The sequence below is a fragment of the Coturnix japonica genome, chromosome 11 (genome assembly GCF_054131305.1).
Source record: "Coturnix japonica strain WE chromosome 11, WE-NBRP24, whole genome shotgun sequence".
Taxonomy (NCBI): Eukaryota; Metazoa; Chordata; class Aves; order Galliformes; family Phasianidae; genus Coturnix; species Coturnix japonica.
The window spans coordinates 20,843,405-20,859,988 of NC_140673.1; the positions used below are offsets into that span (position 1 = coordinate 20,843,405).

A 16,584-nucleotide genomic window follows, 5' to 3' on the forward strand; every position below is an offset into this window, starting at 1 on the left:
CCTCACAATTATCTTTTCACACAAAAATAACAACAGCTAAGTTAGAAAAGCTGTATGTGCTCCTTTTCCATTGATCTACAGTTCACTGACTTGGCTGGAAAACCTCGTACCTTGGAAGGAGGAGCTGCAGGTTTAGGAACCAGATTTTTGTAGACACTTGGGACAATGGTGGTGGCTTTGTTACCATTTGCCAGGTGAGAAACAGGTGATGTAAATGCAGCTGAGAAGGCAGCAGCAGGATCCTCTTTTGAAACCTTTTTGATGACCAGCATCTTGGTAGGTTGCTTGGCACTAGGGGGGTTTTCTGTAAAAATGTAACAAAGAATTTGAAATACAAATCTTCTGTCTCATAACAGGCTTGACATAATGCTCCCTTTAAGCCCTAGACATTACATCTGATACTGTTTTGTTTCAGTTTTGAGAAAAGATATTAGACAAGGACATTAAAATCCAATCTTTTTTCAATTAACCACAACAGCTCCCTTTATTCAGAAGTGAAAAACCAACAGTGATGCCAGCTAACAACCTTGCACTATAAAACAGAGATCAGAACAGATTAATACTTTTTTGAGCAACCAAGTATCAGCAGTTAATTCATTAAAAAATATTTTGTGCACCTTGCACCTTAAGAGACACAGCGCTTATGTGAAGCAAACAATGAGAACTTCTTGGGCCAAACACATTTTCAAGAGCAGAATAATTTATATAGTTCATAATATTTATCACTTTCTGCTTTGATGTCAGCACTCCAGACAGCAATGTAAATAACTTTACCTACCCCATACTCCGGAAGGTGTCCCTAACGGTTTGTTCTGGTTGTTGTGTCTTCCAGCCTCTGGATTCAAAGATGGCTGTAAATAAACAAAACATGCAACTGAGTATATTCATTATATTGCACATAACAAATAAAGATTCTGTGTTACTATAACATCCTTCTAGTAGATTACAGTCTGTTTCTTTGAACAGCACCCAAGTTAGAAGAAGAATGCTCTGTCAGAAGACACCTAAGAAGCTCATATTCTCATTTGCTTTTGTGCTATTTCCAACAGAGCTATTAGAAAATCGAGGAGGCCCTTCAGCATTTTACTACACAATAAAAGTGACATACCCACAAAAGATTCAGGCATTTAATCATCAGCCTGGCAATATTAGGATCCTAATAAAAAAAGAATGAAAAAAATCCACATATTCACACACAGAAAAGCTAAACTATTCACGAGGAGCTTCAGAATCAGCTTTTCAAGGCAAAACTGCATTCAGGCCCTCTGTTCTCTGCAGACTTACCTTTGATTCAGTATCAGAACTTAGTGGAACAACTAAGGACATGTCCAAGCTCAAAGAAGAGAACAGAAAATCCAAGCACTCAATGACAAGTGCTCCTGATTACCTGAATCAATTCCCTTGTACCAAATAAGTTCAGTAAAAAAAAAAAAGCCACCTTTTCCCTCTTTTTAATGAATTCTTCGTGTTAGTCACTACAGCTACAGAATAAGTCTCCAATAATGAGCTCCTGAAGTAGTAGGCATTTCTGTTCTGTAAGAATTAGGAACAAAAGTTTCACCACAGCACGAATTCCTTCCTCAGACCCTACAAATTCCTGCTTTAGTGCTTCACTTTTTAGTAACAGGTCAGTTTTATAGCAGTGGAGCTCACACCACAGAACTCAGAACAACAACCTGTTTTACAGGGAAGCATTCCCACTCTGTCAGTCATGCAGGCCTAAACGTCACATACTTAACCACAGTCTACCTTAGTTTCACCACTATGGCAAAGGCTATAGGAGTGTTTTTCAGCAGCTTGCTACTAGTAGTAGGCACAAGGTATTACCTTCTTCAGAGAGGAAAAAAAGGAAAATATATTTACAGAAAAAACAGCTGTGTGGTTGGAGGAAGACACTTATCAAGGTACTGAAGAAAATGAAGAAAGATTTAGATTGACTACAACAGTGCAGCTGCAATCATTACAATAACTTTCTACATTTCAAGAGGTTTTCGACAGTCTAAAGAACCAGCTCATGGCATGCTTGAGAAATCAGATTAACAGAATCTACAGGTAAGCTTCATCGTTGATCTCCAGGTGTTAACTGAGCTCTGGTGCAGGCTACCACTCCTACAGCAGAAGCAGCTGAACAAGAGCGTGCAATCAGTCCCTAGGCACTCCAGTGAAAAACCCAGCAGTTTAAAGCTAACTGGTTCTTGAAGCAATTTAAGCTGAGACACTAGATTTTGTCCTGAAGCATCTGCACGGCATTCATATATTTCACTCCAACTTCTAAACTTCCAAGTAGATGCAGTAACATCAAACTGCCATGAGAATTTCAGATATAAAGAGCCTCCCAAAAATAAAAACTGAAGAAGGAAGCAAAAGGCTCAAGATGATCTACACAAGTGTGCACACCATCACTAGAAACTCTCTTGACTGGAAGCAACAACGGCTTGAAGCACTGAAGGTGAAGCTGAAGGAATCACATTAGGAGGATACTGCTTTACCAGAAAGGTACAGATAATGTTGGTCTCATTACACTGATCAGCAATAGCCTGGAGAATAGTGAGAAGTAAGATGCAAAAAACAAAAAATCATGGTCCGATAAAGATTAGATCTCTGTAAGGGGTGACAACAGGACAAGAAGAAACTAAATTGGAAAGAAAAAGCAGAAACGGTGCTTACACCTTCATGCCTGTAGAAGTTTTGAAAACTAAAGGCATTCCAGTAAAAACAGAGCAAGGATAAAAGAGACTGTTACAACTAACAATGCCATGAGGCAGGATGCTGGAAGAAGAAGGCTGATGAACTATAGACACTGATGGAAGAAATGGCTGAAGAAACAATGATTCACAGAGAGATCAGAAAATATCTCAGACAAGCAAATGCTATTCCAGATGTTTTACAAAAGATGGTTGCAAAGGTCTGGGCATGCGTCATGATCAAGCTGGGGGAGGTTATCACACACACCAGCATGTACCAGAACAGGAGACAGGAACAGCAAGAAGACTGAAGATAAGCTACACAGACGTACTTAAGAGCAAAAAGGGCTCTGTAAGCAAAGCCACAAGGGCAACAACACAGCTACTATTCCTGTAGCAGATCAAAGCATCACCTTCTGAGTTCCAGTGAAGATTTGACTTGAGTGTTACAAAGCTGTCTTCAAGTTCAAAATAACCACAAAATCCAATACTGTGCCAAAACCAATGCAACAAGGTCATCAAGTCCCCAGGTCTCTGGGGTACCAACTAACATCCTGCAAGCACTGGAATCACTGTTAAATCTGTTGGGACCTCAAACGTGGAATGGAATGCAACCCTAGATCCTAGTAATCTATCAATGGTAACAGAAATGAAATCTGAAAAGCCAGCTTCTCACAGCTGCCACTTGCAGTGAGAAGCTACACACTTACAAAGTCTTCTTCCTCAAACTGCAGACGCTCTTTGTCATCCTTCTTCTCTTCCCTGGCTTCAACAGGCAGCTTTTCTTGAAAGGCAGAACTTTTCCGAGAATGGAAGTTGCCATTCCAGTGGCGATGAACTCCAGTTCCTCCTCCACCACGCTGGTTCACGCCATCATGGCCCCGTGAGGGACCATGCCAGCCAGGCTGACTGCCAGAAAGCCCAACATGAGCTCCTTTAGAAACACCAGAATCTACAGAATCATGGCGGAGAAGGGACGGCTGATGCCAGCAGTCTAAACAAAAGGAGATAAGTATTCAAATAGTAAAACGTCAACACTGCATGCACAATACTGGAAGTAACAGGCTGTTTTTCTTGTTAAGTCAGTGTTCACTAAGTAACTCCTAGGCCAAGCTTATTAAACTACGGCGTGATTATCCCCAAAAATAAACCAAGCTGTACAATGCACATACAGCTTCCACAGAACCCCCCCTAAAGGCCTTGGCATGTGGCATGGGAGAACAGAACAGTGCGAACTTCTCATGGGATGTTTTGAAAAATACAGTTCTGAAAAAAGTTTCTATTCAGCAGAATTCTCAATTCTGTAAAGTACTCCAAAATAGCTGCTCTCAGACTGCACTCCAACCCAATCCTTACCTCCTGCAGTCCGGAGGGGCCCATTATTGAAAAATCCATCAGAAGAGTTGTGTCTCCTTCGGCTCACCCCAAAGCGTCCTTCTCCCCGTGGAAGATGCTCTCCATGTTTCTCAAAGGTGGCTGCAGGGGACTGTATAAAGAAAAAGGGGATGTAATAAAACACTCCCAAGCCCACGTTCCTGTTCTAGTTTTCAATACAGCATCCGTATCTGCACAGCTTAGCCAAAGACATCAACAATCACCTGAACCTTGTCCATCATGACCTGATTAGACATTATATGATTTAGCAGAGGGTTTTTAGAGTTAGGGTACTGGTTAGGCTGCAGTTGGACTTGATGATCTTCAAGGTCTCTTCCAACCTGTGTAATTCTATGATTCTATTAAAGTATTTCTCATCACTGCCATTCACAAGTAATGCAAAAGTCATTGAAGAAAAGAGACCTCCTGGGTCAACCTAAGCTTCTTCTGGAATCAGAAGATAATTCCATTTTTAAGTTGTAAAAAAATAAAAAAACTAACAAAACCCAACAAACTAGTCAGTATTTCTGAATTTGGAGTTAGAGCCCGGCAGTTATCAGCGTACTACACAGCAATGGCCACGTTACTGTCATAAATCAAACCCAAAGAATATATCCTTAGTTGCAAGTGCCAGCTCAAGTGTTGACCACTCCACATATGTTGGGGGGGAGGAGGGAGAGCTCTTAATCATTTTCTACTTGGGATTCCACTCAAGTCTCAGCATAATAACACTGAACTACTTCCATGTCTGAATGCAAAGGAAATGTCCTCTGAATAAAAGAGATACATTTGTTGAAAAAAACCAAAAATAAATATTTTCACTTTAATGTTTCTAAAAGTCTTGCTTAAAATCACAAAAGTAGGTTAAAAAACACAACAACAAACATTGTAAGTTCAATGTAACACTGGGGCAAGCATATAAATATTACCATAGGCATGAGAGCAAGTGCCCTGTGACAGTTACCTTGGTTGACTGTGGTGTTGAGAAGTTAAGCCAGGCAGGAACAAAGTCATGCTGCGCCATTTAGGTCCAGTGTCTCCCTTCAATAAAATGAGGCATCAAACCTCATGGCCAGGATCTGTAAATGAAGAGAACATTCCTTGACTGTCACCTTTTCCAGAACCTCAGACCTGATCTATACGACTACGTGGGGAAAAAGCACTCTTAATTTTTTTGTACTGCACTTGAAAATGACTTTTTTTTCCTGCTGACTTTGTTCCTCTGAACAAAACAGGTAAAAACTTAAAATATTCCCACCTACTTCCTGTTTATAGTTCCATTGAAAGACCACACCCATGAAATCCATGATAGGATGGGTCTGCAGATGGATGAAGATGGAACACACAGCACACGTCACTGATCCATAAAACTAAGATGTGCAAGAATCTGGTACATTCCTTCACTGTTTTTTGTCTCACTGGCTACACAAGAGCGATCACTTCATATTTTATTCCAGAGGATGTAAATTAAACATGATCAAGCCCACAACACTGACAGAGACACTGAGAGAAGATCAGAGTCCTGATAGATCCACCACACTCTAGGTTCTGCACCCCAGCTTAAAACTGTGTTCCAGCCCACCAACTTCCACACTCCAGAGAACATCCTATGTCAAAACTGCTTTCACAGCAAAGAAACAGAGTGGCCAGGAGCAGAACACAAGCTGGTTGAAAGATATGTATCTTAATGGGACTTCCATCAAAGAGCTGCAGATGTGTTTCTCACAGAGGAACCTGAAACAAAATTTTCTTTCCAGCTTGTTAGTGATTTTCACTGCTAAAAGCAAACGTAACTCCATTACTACTCTATGTAACTGAATTTTGTCCTTTTGTAGAAGGCTCCCCAGTTTACAATTTTACTCGATTTTTACAACCTTCAGTTCAGCCACAGACAACTCAATACTACATAAGCAAAGAAAAAAAAAAGACATATGGTCACTCACCAAGAGTTTGGCCTCTCCAGTCCAATGTCCTCACTTTTTCTGTGCTTCAACAACCTTCTGGTTCCTTTCTTCCCCAGTATACTCTAAGGCCAGCCTTGAGGCTATAGTGCGTCTCAAAGCAGAGCACGAGAGGCCGCACTTCGTGCCAACTGTGCCCTTCACCCCCTCAGCTGCTCATTTTAACCTCTTTTTGCACTCTCACTACAAAAAAAAAAACAACCTAAGAAGGTAATTTATACTAAAAAAAAAAGCCACGACCACGTTCACCTCATTAAATATCCTCTAGTCGTGGTACTACAGAAGTCAGTTACATTACAAAAAGGTTTGCCAAGCCTGAACGACAGCATTCAGAACACCGCCATGGTTAACACTGAACAGATACACCCAAGTCTGCTGGACAGCTCATGGTCTGCAGCAGATCAACCCGAATACTCTAGTGAAAAGATCACGATATATGAAAAAGCTTGCCCCAAATGCTGAAATCTAAATAAGAAGCATCTGCCAAAGTGCTCTTAAAAGATAAACTTCATTTTTACCAGATAAATTTGCTAAAAAGAAAAAAAGTATATATATATTTTTTTGTTGTGTTTTTTTTTTTTTTTTTAAGATGAATGTTAGGATATACTCTGGACTTCACGTAGCTTCTAATGCTCCACAAAGATAAGCACTACTTGATGTAAAAGCTCAAAAGCAGGCACAAATGTATATATTCCTGTTTTTCACTATTTACATGCTGAAATATAGGTCATATGAACAGAAAAATGCTAGGTCAAAAAATAATCTCTTCTACTCTATTTTTTTTTCTAGACTGGGTACTGCTTTTAAAGGGAGACAAATTATTCCACAAGATCTTCTTGTTCTATAGCAGAGAGTTCACTTCTGGGTCATAGTCCTCTTCCATCAAAGAGGTGAGACAGGAACTGCAGTCACTGAGAAAAAAAAAAACGAAAACACAACCATCAGTACAAGCAGCAGAAACATGATAAATTGTGACTAGAGAGAAGAACAGAAAGAGAAACAGAGCAAGTACTGCATAAGTGCCAAAAGCTATTTGAGCTCTGATCACAACCAAGGCAGACATAATTTCATCACCTAAAACTAAACCACAAAAAAAGTCAAACTCCTTTACCCACACTCTCCACCTTCAATGCTTCAAGAGGACACTGAAGTACTAAGGCAGGACAGGAAAGCTTTGTCTACTAACTCAAAGTCAGCCTCATAAACTACCAAGTTATTTAATAAAACCATCCCTGATACTTGTAACAATGTCTTACTAAAAGTCAAAAGCAGCAAAGCCAGCATTTGTAAGGAATGCGAAAAATGGACATATTGGCTAAGACTGGAAATCCATCTGGCCTCCATTCACAGCGCAGAACGAAAGGATACACAATGGCAGCCCTTGTCATTTTTCTCCACACCTATCAACTCGATCCTTTCAAAACGTTAGGCTTTTACGGAAGGTCCAAGATGTGGGCACACTGTGGATCTATAACAGAGGACATCGGGCTTTGTTCTTTTCTTGTTAATTTTTAACACCGTTTAATGAGAACAGAACAATAATGAGATGCTCACACAGAAGGGTCCTACAGCCACCCCAGTGTCTCTGTCCCCAATAACACAGCCCTCTGTAGCCCTCCCCTTTGGTTTCCAGTTTTCAAAAACATCATTTCACCACCTCCCTGACACTGGTAATTTTTTACTATGGATTTTATCAACTACTTTGAATCTCTAAACATCAGTCTGACGGAATTCAACTCCATGGTAAGGTGAGAGCCTCCACACTGGGGAGCAACAACAACAAAACTACTTTTCCCTTCAGCCATCTTACCTAACCAGCAGCAAACCGATAGGTTTACCATTCCTGAAACATCTGAAATGATTTATGACTGTTTTGAAGCCATTCTGCTTCTCAGGATCCCTTCAGGCAGGCCTTATTATGCCTTTATAATTGACTTATCAAGGTTTGTTTTCCTTGCCTGGGTATGGTTCTACTCTTTGAGCAATTCTGGTTCTCGTTGTGTTTGCTATGCCATTCTTTACTCTGCTGAGCATGCTAAATATATCTATAAAGGGATACTGTAAGAATCATCACATTTTTATCCTCTAGGTAATTCCTCTTAATAGCACAAAAAACGATACGAGAATGAGGGGATCTGAAACAAGACGCTGCTGTTGATGAAGAGGAAAGAACAGAGAAGTTACAGCACACACAGTTCAGACCTGGATGCTCCCTGAGCACCACATCCAGTACTACAATCTCCTAAGTGTCACAACACTGCAAACAACAGAAGTGCTGCCCTATCAAGAACTGGTTTTACATTAACAGGTAATTTTTCAGTGTGCACAGAGCAGCATGGAACGTCTGCAGCAGACAAAACAATCTGCCTTCTGTGCTGAACTCAGCACAGGTACGAATCCTTCAGATGTGACCTTCTGAGGCTGCTACCACACAACATGGTGTAAGTGGAGGATGAAACAGGGACACAGTCAGTGCACAGATGAATATATTCATGTAAGATTAATTACTTCACCCTCTGAATAAATACGCTTTACAGAACAATTTGCATAACAATTAAGCCCCTTCAAACTATTGACAGAGGCAAGTAATATCATTTAAGATGTTGATTTAATGTACCTCAAGAATAATTCACACTGAACTGAAGGGTGGACCAAAGCAGCAAAACCCATACAGAACAGTTCCTTGTGTTTAAAGGTATCCAGATAAACAAACGCTACAGACTTCTGTATCCGTTTTGTAGAAGGAAGGAGGTCTGAGTTCAGAAGTAAAACCACAGCTGAATTAGTGACCAGGTTTCACTTCAGAGAAAGGCTTCCAGGACTTTCCAGAAATGGAAGAGAGCCTATCAGACATCAGCAGAACAGGTGGCTTTGTATCTCAGTGCAGCCAGAAGCACGGTGAAACTCCATGCAAAACTCCAGCCACCAACGCAGGAGATTCAGATCTCTTAATCTGCTATTTCGGTACCCCCGGGATTATCAGTGATCAGAGCAGTTCAGTAAGGAGCAATCTCTCACGTGCACGTAGACAGGCCAGTGCAAATCATAGACGTGATACTTTGAACCGCTGTTTAAGTCCTACAAACGTCATGCTCTTGCAATGCCCATGAACTGGGCACCAGCAAACCAAAATACTTCCCTCTTGTTAAAGGAAGGATCTCTGCATCCTCTCCAACTTTCTAAACAAGCATTTTGATACTTATGTAACTTCTACTCAGAAATAATCTCACTCGTGGGTGTCACCGTTAGTGGAGGGCTTACACAAATCTGCATGGAAGGAGCCGCAAATTAAAGCAAGATGCTCTAAGCTCATCTCCACCCTTTTCAAGTAGCAGCCAGATGATAGGTATCAAATTGGAAATTTAAAGTTGTGCCTGAGTTTATTTCCTGGCCTGAGCAAAGCACAGAAGGCTGTATATGCCAACACAGCCTGCAGATGGCTCCTAATCCCATCACACAAACTGCTCTTCAGCCATCACCTTCCAAGCATCACAAAGAGAGTAAGGTACGAGACACATGGAAATGCAATGCTTGCTATCTGTTAAAGCAAAAGCTTGCCATTAGATGAATTGCTGTAGATAATACTGCTGAAGCACTTCATCCTCCAGGATTAGTCCATAGGTTTCTCTCACACTGAATCCATCCAACATTACTCCTTCCATGCATCCACAGCGAACCCTTATAACCCATCATAGCACTGACAGCACCAATATCACTAAATCACAACAAGCAAGGCCAAAAGTCTATCAATAACCTTCTCTGACAGCAACTTACAGTAAATCATTAAGAAAAAAGTGCAAGAACAAGCATGAATAGCAGCTGAGATCCCAGCAGCTCTTCTCAATTCTGTAGAATTGAAGCCAGTTTGTACTACAGTTTATTATCAGCTCTTCTGTGTAAAACTGTTGTTTTCAATCACATTCATACATTTTTGTGTCAGATGAGAGGGAGCAGAGCTCATTTGTGCTTTGTGTAAAAGTCCATTTGGGGCAATAAAAACGTCAGCCTCGTTTCAACTGGATGTTCCCTTGTGTTCCAGGGCCCAACCGCACCCTGTTCTCTTCTACACGACACTCACAACCTTAGCAAAAAACTGCATGAAACGCTTGCAGTCTGAGCACGACGAATTTATAGCCACACAGTTCTGCATTCTTCAAATCTTTTTTCCCTTATATATCAGGATCTGTTTCTTTGTTTGATTACCACGCAGAACTGAAGTGACCTTTGCCAGCCATGCAAACAGATCCTCCGTGTAGCGGTGGGTCCGTGTGCGGAGCAAACACACACACACCCAAAGGTGAAGCTCTCCCAGCCCTCCCGTCCTGCACTCACAGCTCAGCCAATCTGCTCTTTAGCTGCTCCACTATACGGAAAGCAGCAAGGACAAAGATCAGCCCTGACAGCCACTCCCAACTCCAGGCACAAAATAAATAACAAACCAACCAACAGTGCTTGTCAATGCGAGTTTAACCCATTTCTTTCTTCCACGTGTTCATGTTTGAATTATTTCTGGAAATGAGAGGCAGAGCATCACCCAAGGAGGCACTCTGAAGTCACACCTCCTCTCACAACAACTACATTCACTGTCATGAGCACTAGTGGGGGAAAAAAAAGGCTGCCATGCACCTCAAAATAGTCTCTCATTGATCAAATGGCAAACTTTTTTTTGGCAAGTAATAGGAGGACACAAGTTTAACTCTGCATTAGCTCTTGGGTTCCACCTGCCAACAGTTCTAATCTCTTTCAAACTGATTTGGATGATCATTATTCACACAGTGCATTAGAAAAGCTGCATCTTTTCCCAAGTTTTTGTTTCTACAGAAATACTTCTGCCACTGGAGTCAGAAACAAGTGAATGAAAAAGAAACCAAAAGCTATTTTATACAATTAAATGTCACTGTGTTATTTGTCTAAATAAATATTAAAGGCTTAATGTGAATATGGAACGAACTCACGGGCACATTTTGTTTAAAAGAGACACAGACTAAGGTAGGTACATATACATAGTTCAGGTCAAGAACCCATCCCCTAACACACCACCCATAAAGTTTCTTTCTGTGCTGTAATTCCTAACAGCTCTCCAGGCACTGCAGTCATTCCCACCACTATAACACAAGTTAATCTCTCAAGCTTTGATTCCCAAGCTGACCCTTCCACATAAACCTGACAGCACAAGGGAAGCATTCAATAAGCCATGAACATAAGATGAGAGAAAGAAGCCCGATACAATGAGAAATGGATGAAGATGTTTCTAAAGCTGTAAGGAAACGCGGAGATTGGCACGACCAGCAGTGCATTGTTCCTATGGCTTCCTCTCCCACCTCCTACCTCCTTCTTCCAAGCAGAAGAGCTGCCCTGAGCTACCGACCAGCTCCGAGGCCGCCAGCTGTGCTGTGCCCTTTTGGCCTTTGTCCACATTACGGATTTCAGCACATTTCCAAATTTCACTGGATGCTTTTCCTGCTTCAGTGCTCCCTGCAATCCTCCTCAGGCCCCTTCAACTCTATTTGCGCACAGTCCTATCAAACATAGCGCCTAATTCAATTTCTCCTCTCCCGCAGCAGCAAATCCAAGCCTTGGAGCCTCAACTGAAAACAACTGGATCAACTTTTACCCTTAATTTATCAATCCAGCACACAGCAGCTGTAACAGCTCAGAGAGACACAGTATCTGTCTATCCCTGCCACAATTTCAGCCCACCCCGCTGCCTTCCTATGTATTTCTCCAAATAGAACGCATCTGCTTATAAAGATTTGTTTTCCTAACTGTTCGTCTTTATCAACTCAACTGGGATTTCACCAGTTTTCCTGAAGATCAGATGCCAGCTGGGTTGCAAATGCATTCAGAAAAATTAGCGAGCAACTTAATGGATGCATAAGGCAGAACAGAGTTTACTTCCCTCACCAGTTTTCAGAGTGCAGCTCTTTTAAAGTTATTAAATCAAGCAGATATGCCTAAACATAAAAAGATCTTCCTACTTAGCTACTCTTTAGAGCAGAGTGTCATCTCCAGGTGTTAGTTGGCTGGCAAACAAAAACTCAGAGAGAATCCAGCTGGGTATGAATAGAAACTCCTTTTTTTCAAAATAAGATAATCACATTTGTGCACATAGTTATTTTATAATAACGTAATTATAAATCTTGCTCCAGCCCTGTGTATATTATTGAGCCTTACTATAAAAGCCAACTGCAGCGTTACGAGATCGAGAGTTGTCATAACAACTGCTGAGCTGAATCTTCTCCAGTTGAGATGGGTTATTTGCACCTACACAAAGCGTCTGCAAAACAAACTTACTTCCATCCTGCTTCCAGCTTCCAACTCTGCAGACACACCTGCAGCCCGTCCTGCTGCTGAAACATGGCTGCACTTGGAAAGGATCAGTGTAGGTAATGCAGAATGGCCCATCCTTGTCTATGGCACCACACAACCAGATCCCCAAAGGGTTACCTGAGCACAACTGACAATTACATGAACTAAAAATACCCCTTAGAAGCGTTGTTTGAATTGCACCTATTGGCAAAAAAAAACCCTGCCATCTAAAAACGCATAGCATCACCCAAGTTGGATTTATAGAATTATGGAACTATATGAGCCCATTAAAACCATACACAGCGTATTGAAATGCTAACAATGCATCAAAAAGCATTCCCAAATAAATGCAGATATTAAAATCCTTGTGTGTGTGTGTGTGTGTGTGTGTGTGTAAACCATCTGTTGCTGAAAGATGAACAACTTACTTCAAGCTGAAAGCAAATTAACCTGCAGAGCCACCAGAGCTGTGCTGTGCTCCAAGACAAACTCAGCAGCAGCTCGTTTATACAGACAGCTTTCCAGAGTAACAGGTAGGGGCTGGGGGCAGATCCCCATCTGACCTCCCTTGCAAAGCAGACGACTAATATCAGTGATGTGAACAGGTAGAAAAAGGTCCATGAGGACACATGCACACCTTCAAGTCCTTTGCAGCACCCACCGGCCTCCCACAGGTGCCTGGTACAGCGCTGCCCCACAAACAGCTCCCCACTCACTGCTTTCTTCCTATTTCTAAGGTCACGCTGACCAAATCCTACCTCCTTCTGAATTCCTCAAACAAATACATATGTCCACCCAACTACACGCCTTGAACGGCCTGAGCTTATGAATAATTACCAACAGCAAGGCCTGGGGAAAGGAGTTCATTTCTTTCTTACCAGCAAAGACAAAAGGATGTGGAAGAGTAACAGAACCAAACTGTACCAAAGTGACTTCTAGGATTACGAGAACAGACTCTCCATCAAGCAAGGAAACACCACTGACAAACAACTCAGCTCTAGCAGTGCTGCTGGATGCACTAAGCTGAACACAGCCCCCACAGGCAGCACGTTTGCCTACAAAAGCAAACTGCGTTTTGCACTAAAGCCCAAAGCACACTTTGGAAAAGACCGCTCCTGGGCAGCCTTTACAACAGCCTGTGTGAGGTGATGAGGCTCAGAACCTCAGCAACTGTGAACCTGCAACTTGAAATTTACAACTGAATCGTTCCAGTGGGATCTGAAGGGTTTACACCCAGTCCAAAGGCAGCACTATTTTAAACAGAGAAACGAGAAGACTCAGCATCCAGCAGGCACACACTGGGACACAGGTGCTATGTGTACAATTATTCCCTCAGCCTGCACACCCCTCAGTTACTAGTGATAATGTCACCCCTCCCACACCTCTCCTGTGCCACTTACGGCTCCACTCCTGCTTGGTGTCCCTGTAGCAGTCCTTACTGTTGCTGATACTGGAGAACTGCAGCAGTTATCCAACCGTGCCTGCTCACTGCTGTCCCCTACTGCATGGATGAGAGACCTGGGTGTTTTATGCTTATCTACTGCTAAACAAGCGTGGCCACCGACATTACCGATAACAAAATAACACCCCACGCCCATAATTTCAACAGTGTTATGCTTTAAAAGTGAACAGTGCTCTGAACTTTCAAACAGTTTTAGCATTTTGCAATGTAAGGTATTTTAAAAACTGGAGAAGCCATTCTGCCAGTTTCCATCAGATCCAAAGGTCTCTTCAGCTTCTGAAGAGAAAAAAAAACCCCAAACCCATTCCACAGTGCACTTTCCTCCACAGACCTTTGGAAAGCACCTGAGTTTAGCACAGAGCAGAACATTACAAAGCAGAAAACCTCATGGTGGTACTGAATGATGCATCTGTACAGCCTGCCCAAAGCATTATGGACGGCCTCATAGTAACTCGCAGTAACTTACACCGGGATAATGCTCCTCATCATAAGGAAAGAATTGCAAATATGTAATTACTGCCCTCTCCCTGCTGCATGCTACATACCTCCTGCCTACCTGCCTTCTAGAGACCTTGATGGCAAGCAGGAATGAAACAAAAAGTCCTCTGATACCTTAAAGGAATGGGATGAGTGTTGCCCACGAGTATTTTATAACTCAGTATTTTAACAGCGTTATTTAAACTACCACAGCACATTTACATTTAAATATATTCAGCTCGGAGCTGAGGAAAAAATGTATTTCCTTTGGAAAAGAACATTAAATACGAGCAGAGTATATCAAATATTTGTGTCAAGGCAAGGCAGACCATAGATCTCGTACAGGGAAGTACAGGGCTGCATTCCAGATGAAGGATAAGAAAAGAACAGAAGGCACGTCACTTGCAAAGAGAAAACAGTCAATGAAACGAACAGAGAAGGACAACCAGAATTAAAAGACCATCCTCCCAAAGGCTATGACAGTAATTCCCTCCCCCCCCAGTACCATTTCCCCAGCCCTACAAGGCCAGCACTACAAACTGGCAGGGCAGTGCATTCCAGTTGTTGCTACTTCCTGCCCCAGACATTGGGACTAATACCATCTCTACCTCCTTTTTTCCACTTACAGGATTATTTCCTAACCGTTTTACCTCAAGTCCACAACAATTCAAAGAAACTCAGCATTTATTCACCTGTGGCTATGAAACAATGAAAACACGTTCACCCAGCACCCATGTTATCCTTTACACTTAACGCTCTCTGCTACATTTTTCCTTCTAGCAGCTTAAAATCGTCAGTTCATTCTCTAATAAAATACTATCAAACACTGGTGCAGAAATATTACTAAAGACAACCCAGATTAAAACGAATCCTGCATATGTAAAATAAACTGCATAAATATTCCACTTGTTCGGTTTTGGCTTTGAAAATGAAAGAGAGGAAGGAGCGATGCCCAGCCCTGCGCTGACCTGCTGCATTGGGCAGGAAGATCCTCTCTGGGTGCTCACAGTGTTTGGTGAGAGCTCTGTGATCCGGGCAGTGAAGCTCTGACAGACTTCCATAAAGAAACCAAGGAGATACTGACAACATACTGTTCAACTGGTTGGAGTTGGTCTTTAAGGTTGCTTCTATTGCAGATAATTACTGCCTTGCCACTCCGCATGTATGCTGTGTGAGTCAAAAGTTAAGCAATGTCATTCTCCTTCCCCGGTGCCCTACAGTAAGTTAGGGAATACTGGGAAAGCACCTGGGAAGAACCCTAAGAGGTTTCATCTTCTTCTCCTGGGGCTTAAAGGACCTTCTGCTCTCTCACACTGGATGCCTTTGGAAATAAATTAACGGTATCTCCCAAAAGAACCTGTACAGTCATCTTCAGACTTGCAAGGTCCAAAAAATAATCCTAAAACATCTCAAAAGTTATCAGAAAAACAAGTTTACTACCAGCAGACTAGAAATCATTATGCAGGTATTCACACCTACACTGGATATATTTTTTAGGAGCTGTACATCAAAACAAGACCAGCCCATCAGCACTCTCCAGTGTATGTCTACAACCCCTGTTGGCTGCTCCTACAGATTGGAAGCCTGTCCATGCAGCCAGTGCCCAACTCAACACCTCCAGCTGCCTCCTCAGCCCCTAAATACCTGCTCTGCTCACCAGGACATGGCAAGCTCACCTCCTTTCACAGCCACCTCTGAAGGCATCTCTCCACATCAGTACTTATCCCAGCAGAAAAAAAAGACGTAACAGTGCTTTATAGGATTGAATACAGTCACATTTTTTTCTTAATACATAAATACATGTCACAACCACTCCAATTTTACTGCTGAAGCTATTTAGGTTCAAAGTACTGATGGTGATAATAGCAAACGTGACCCACCCAGCACACCTGACAGCTTGCACACAGCTGGCTCCCACTTCCACCTGCAGGTAACTTTAACCTACTGATGTCTGATGAGCCACGAGTGGTACAAAACCATGTCAGAGCTCAACAGCTTTTCACTCCTCATTCAGAGCTTCTCTTTCCAGGCCTTTATTACAGTTCTTCTCGCCCAGCCATAACCTTTCTCAAAGTCTGACAATGCCACAAACTGAACAAAACCCTTTTGTTGGAGACTTACTGCTCCTCAGAGGAATGGAAGAACTGCTTCATGACCTTATTTATGATGTTTCTGTGTATTCCAGTATGACAAGTGAATTGTCACGATAGCAATGCTGCTGATTCATGGTAATTTAGAAACCACTACAAACCCCAAATACTCTCTCACAGAACTGCTGCCCACCCAGCTGCTATGTGTCTGCAGGAGGTAATATTCC

At 42.1% G+C, this 16,584-nt stretch overlaps 1 protein-coding gene across 2 annotated transcripts in view; it reads right to left on the reverse strand.

Annotated features, from left to right (window-relative positions):
* The window catches only part of GPBP1L1 (GC-rich promoter binding protein 1 like 1), a 29,656-nt gene that overhangs the window by 8,947 nt on the left and 4,125 nt on the right, over positions 1-16,584 (reverse strand). Inside the window, exons 2-8 of one of the 2 annotated variants that reach the window (XM_015870294.3) lie at positions 7,420-7,487; positions 6,002-6,930; positions 5,023-5,137; positions 4,041-4,170; positions 3,395-3,678; positions 779-851; positions 111-304 (exon numbers count right to left, since the gene is read on the reverse strand). In XM_015870294.3, the coding sequence (XP_015725780.1) occupies positions 111-304; positions 779-851; positions 3,395-3,678; positions 4,041-4,170; positions 5,023-5,082 (741 nt within the window). In that variant the 5' untranslated portion in view covers positions 5,083-5,137; positions 6,002-6,930; positions 7,420-7,487. The remainder of the gene's footprint in view (positions 1-110; positions 305-778; positions 852-3,394; positions 3,679-4,040; positions 4,171-5,022; positions 5,138-6,001; positions 6,931-7,419; positions 7,488-16,584) is intronic. The other variant, XM_015870293.3, reaches the window with a different exon arrangement.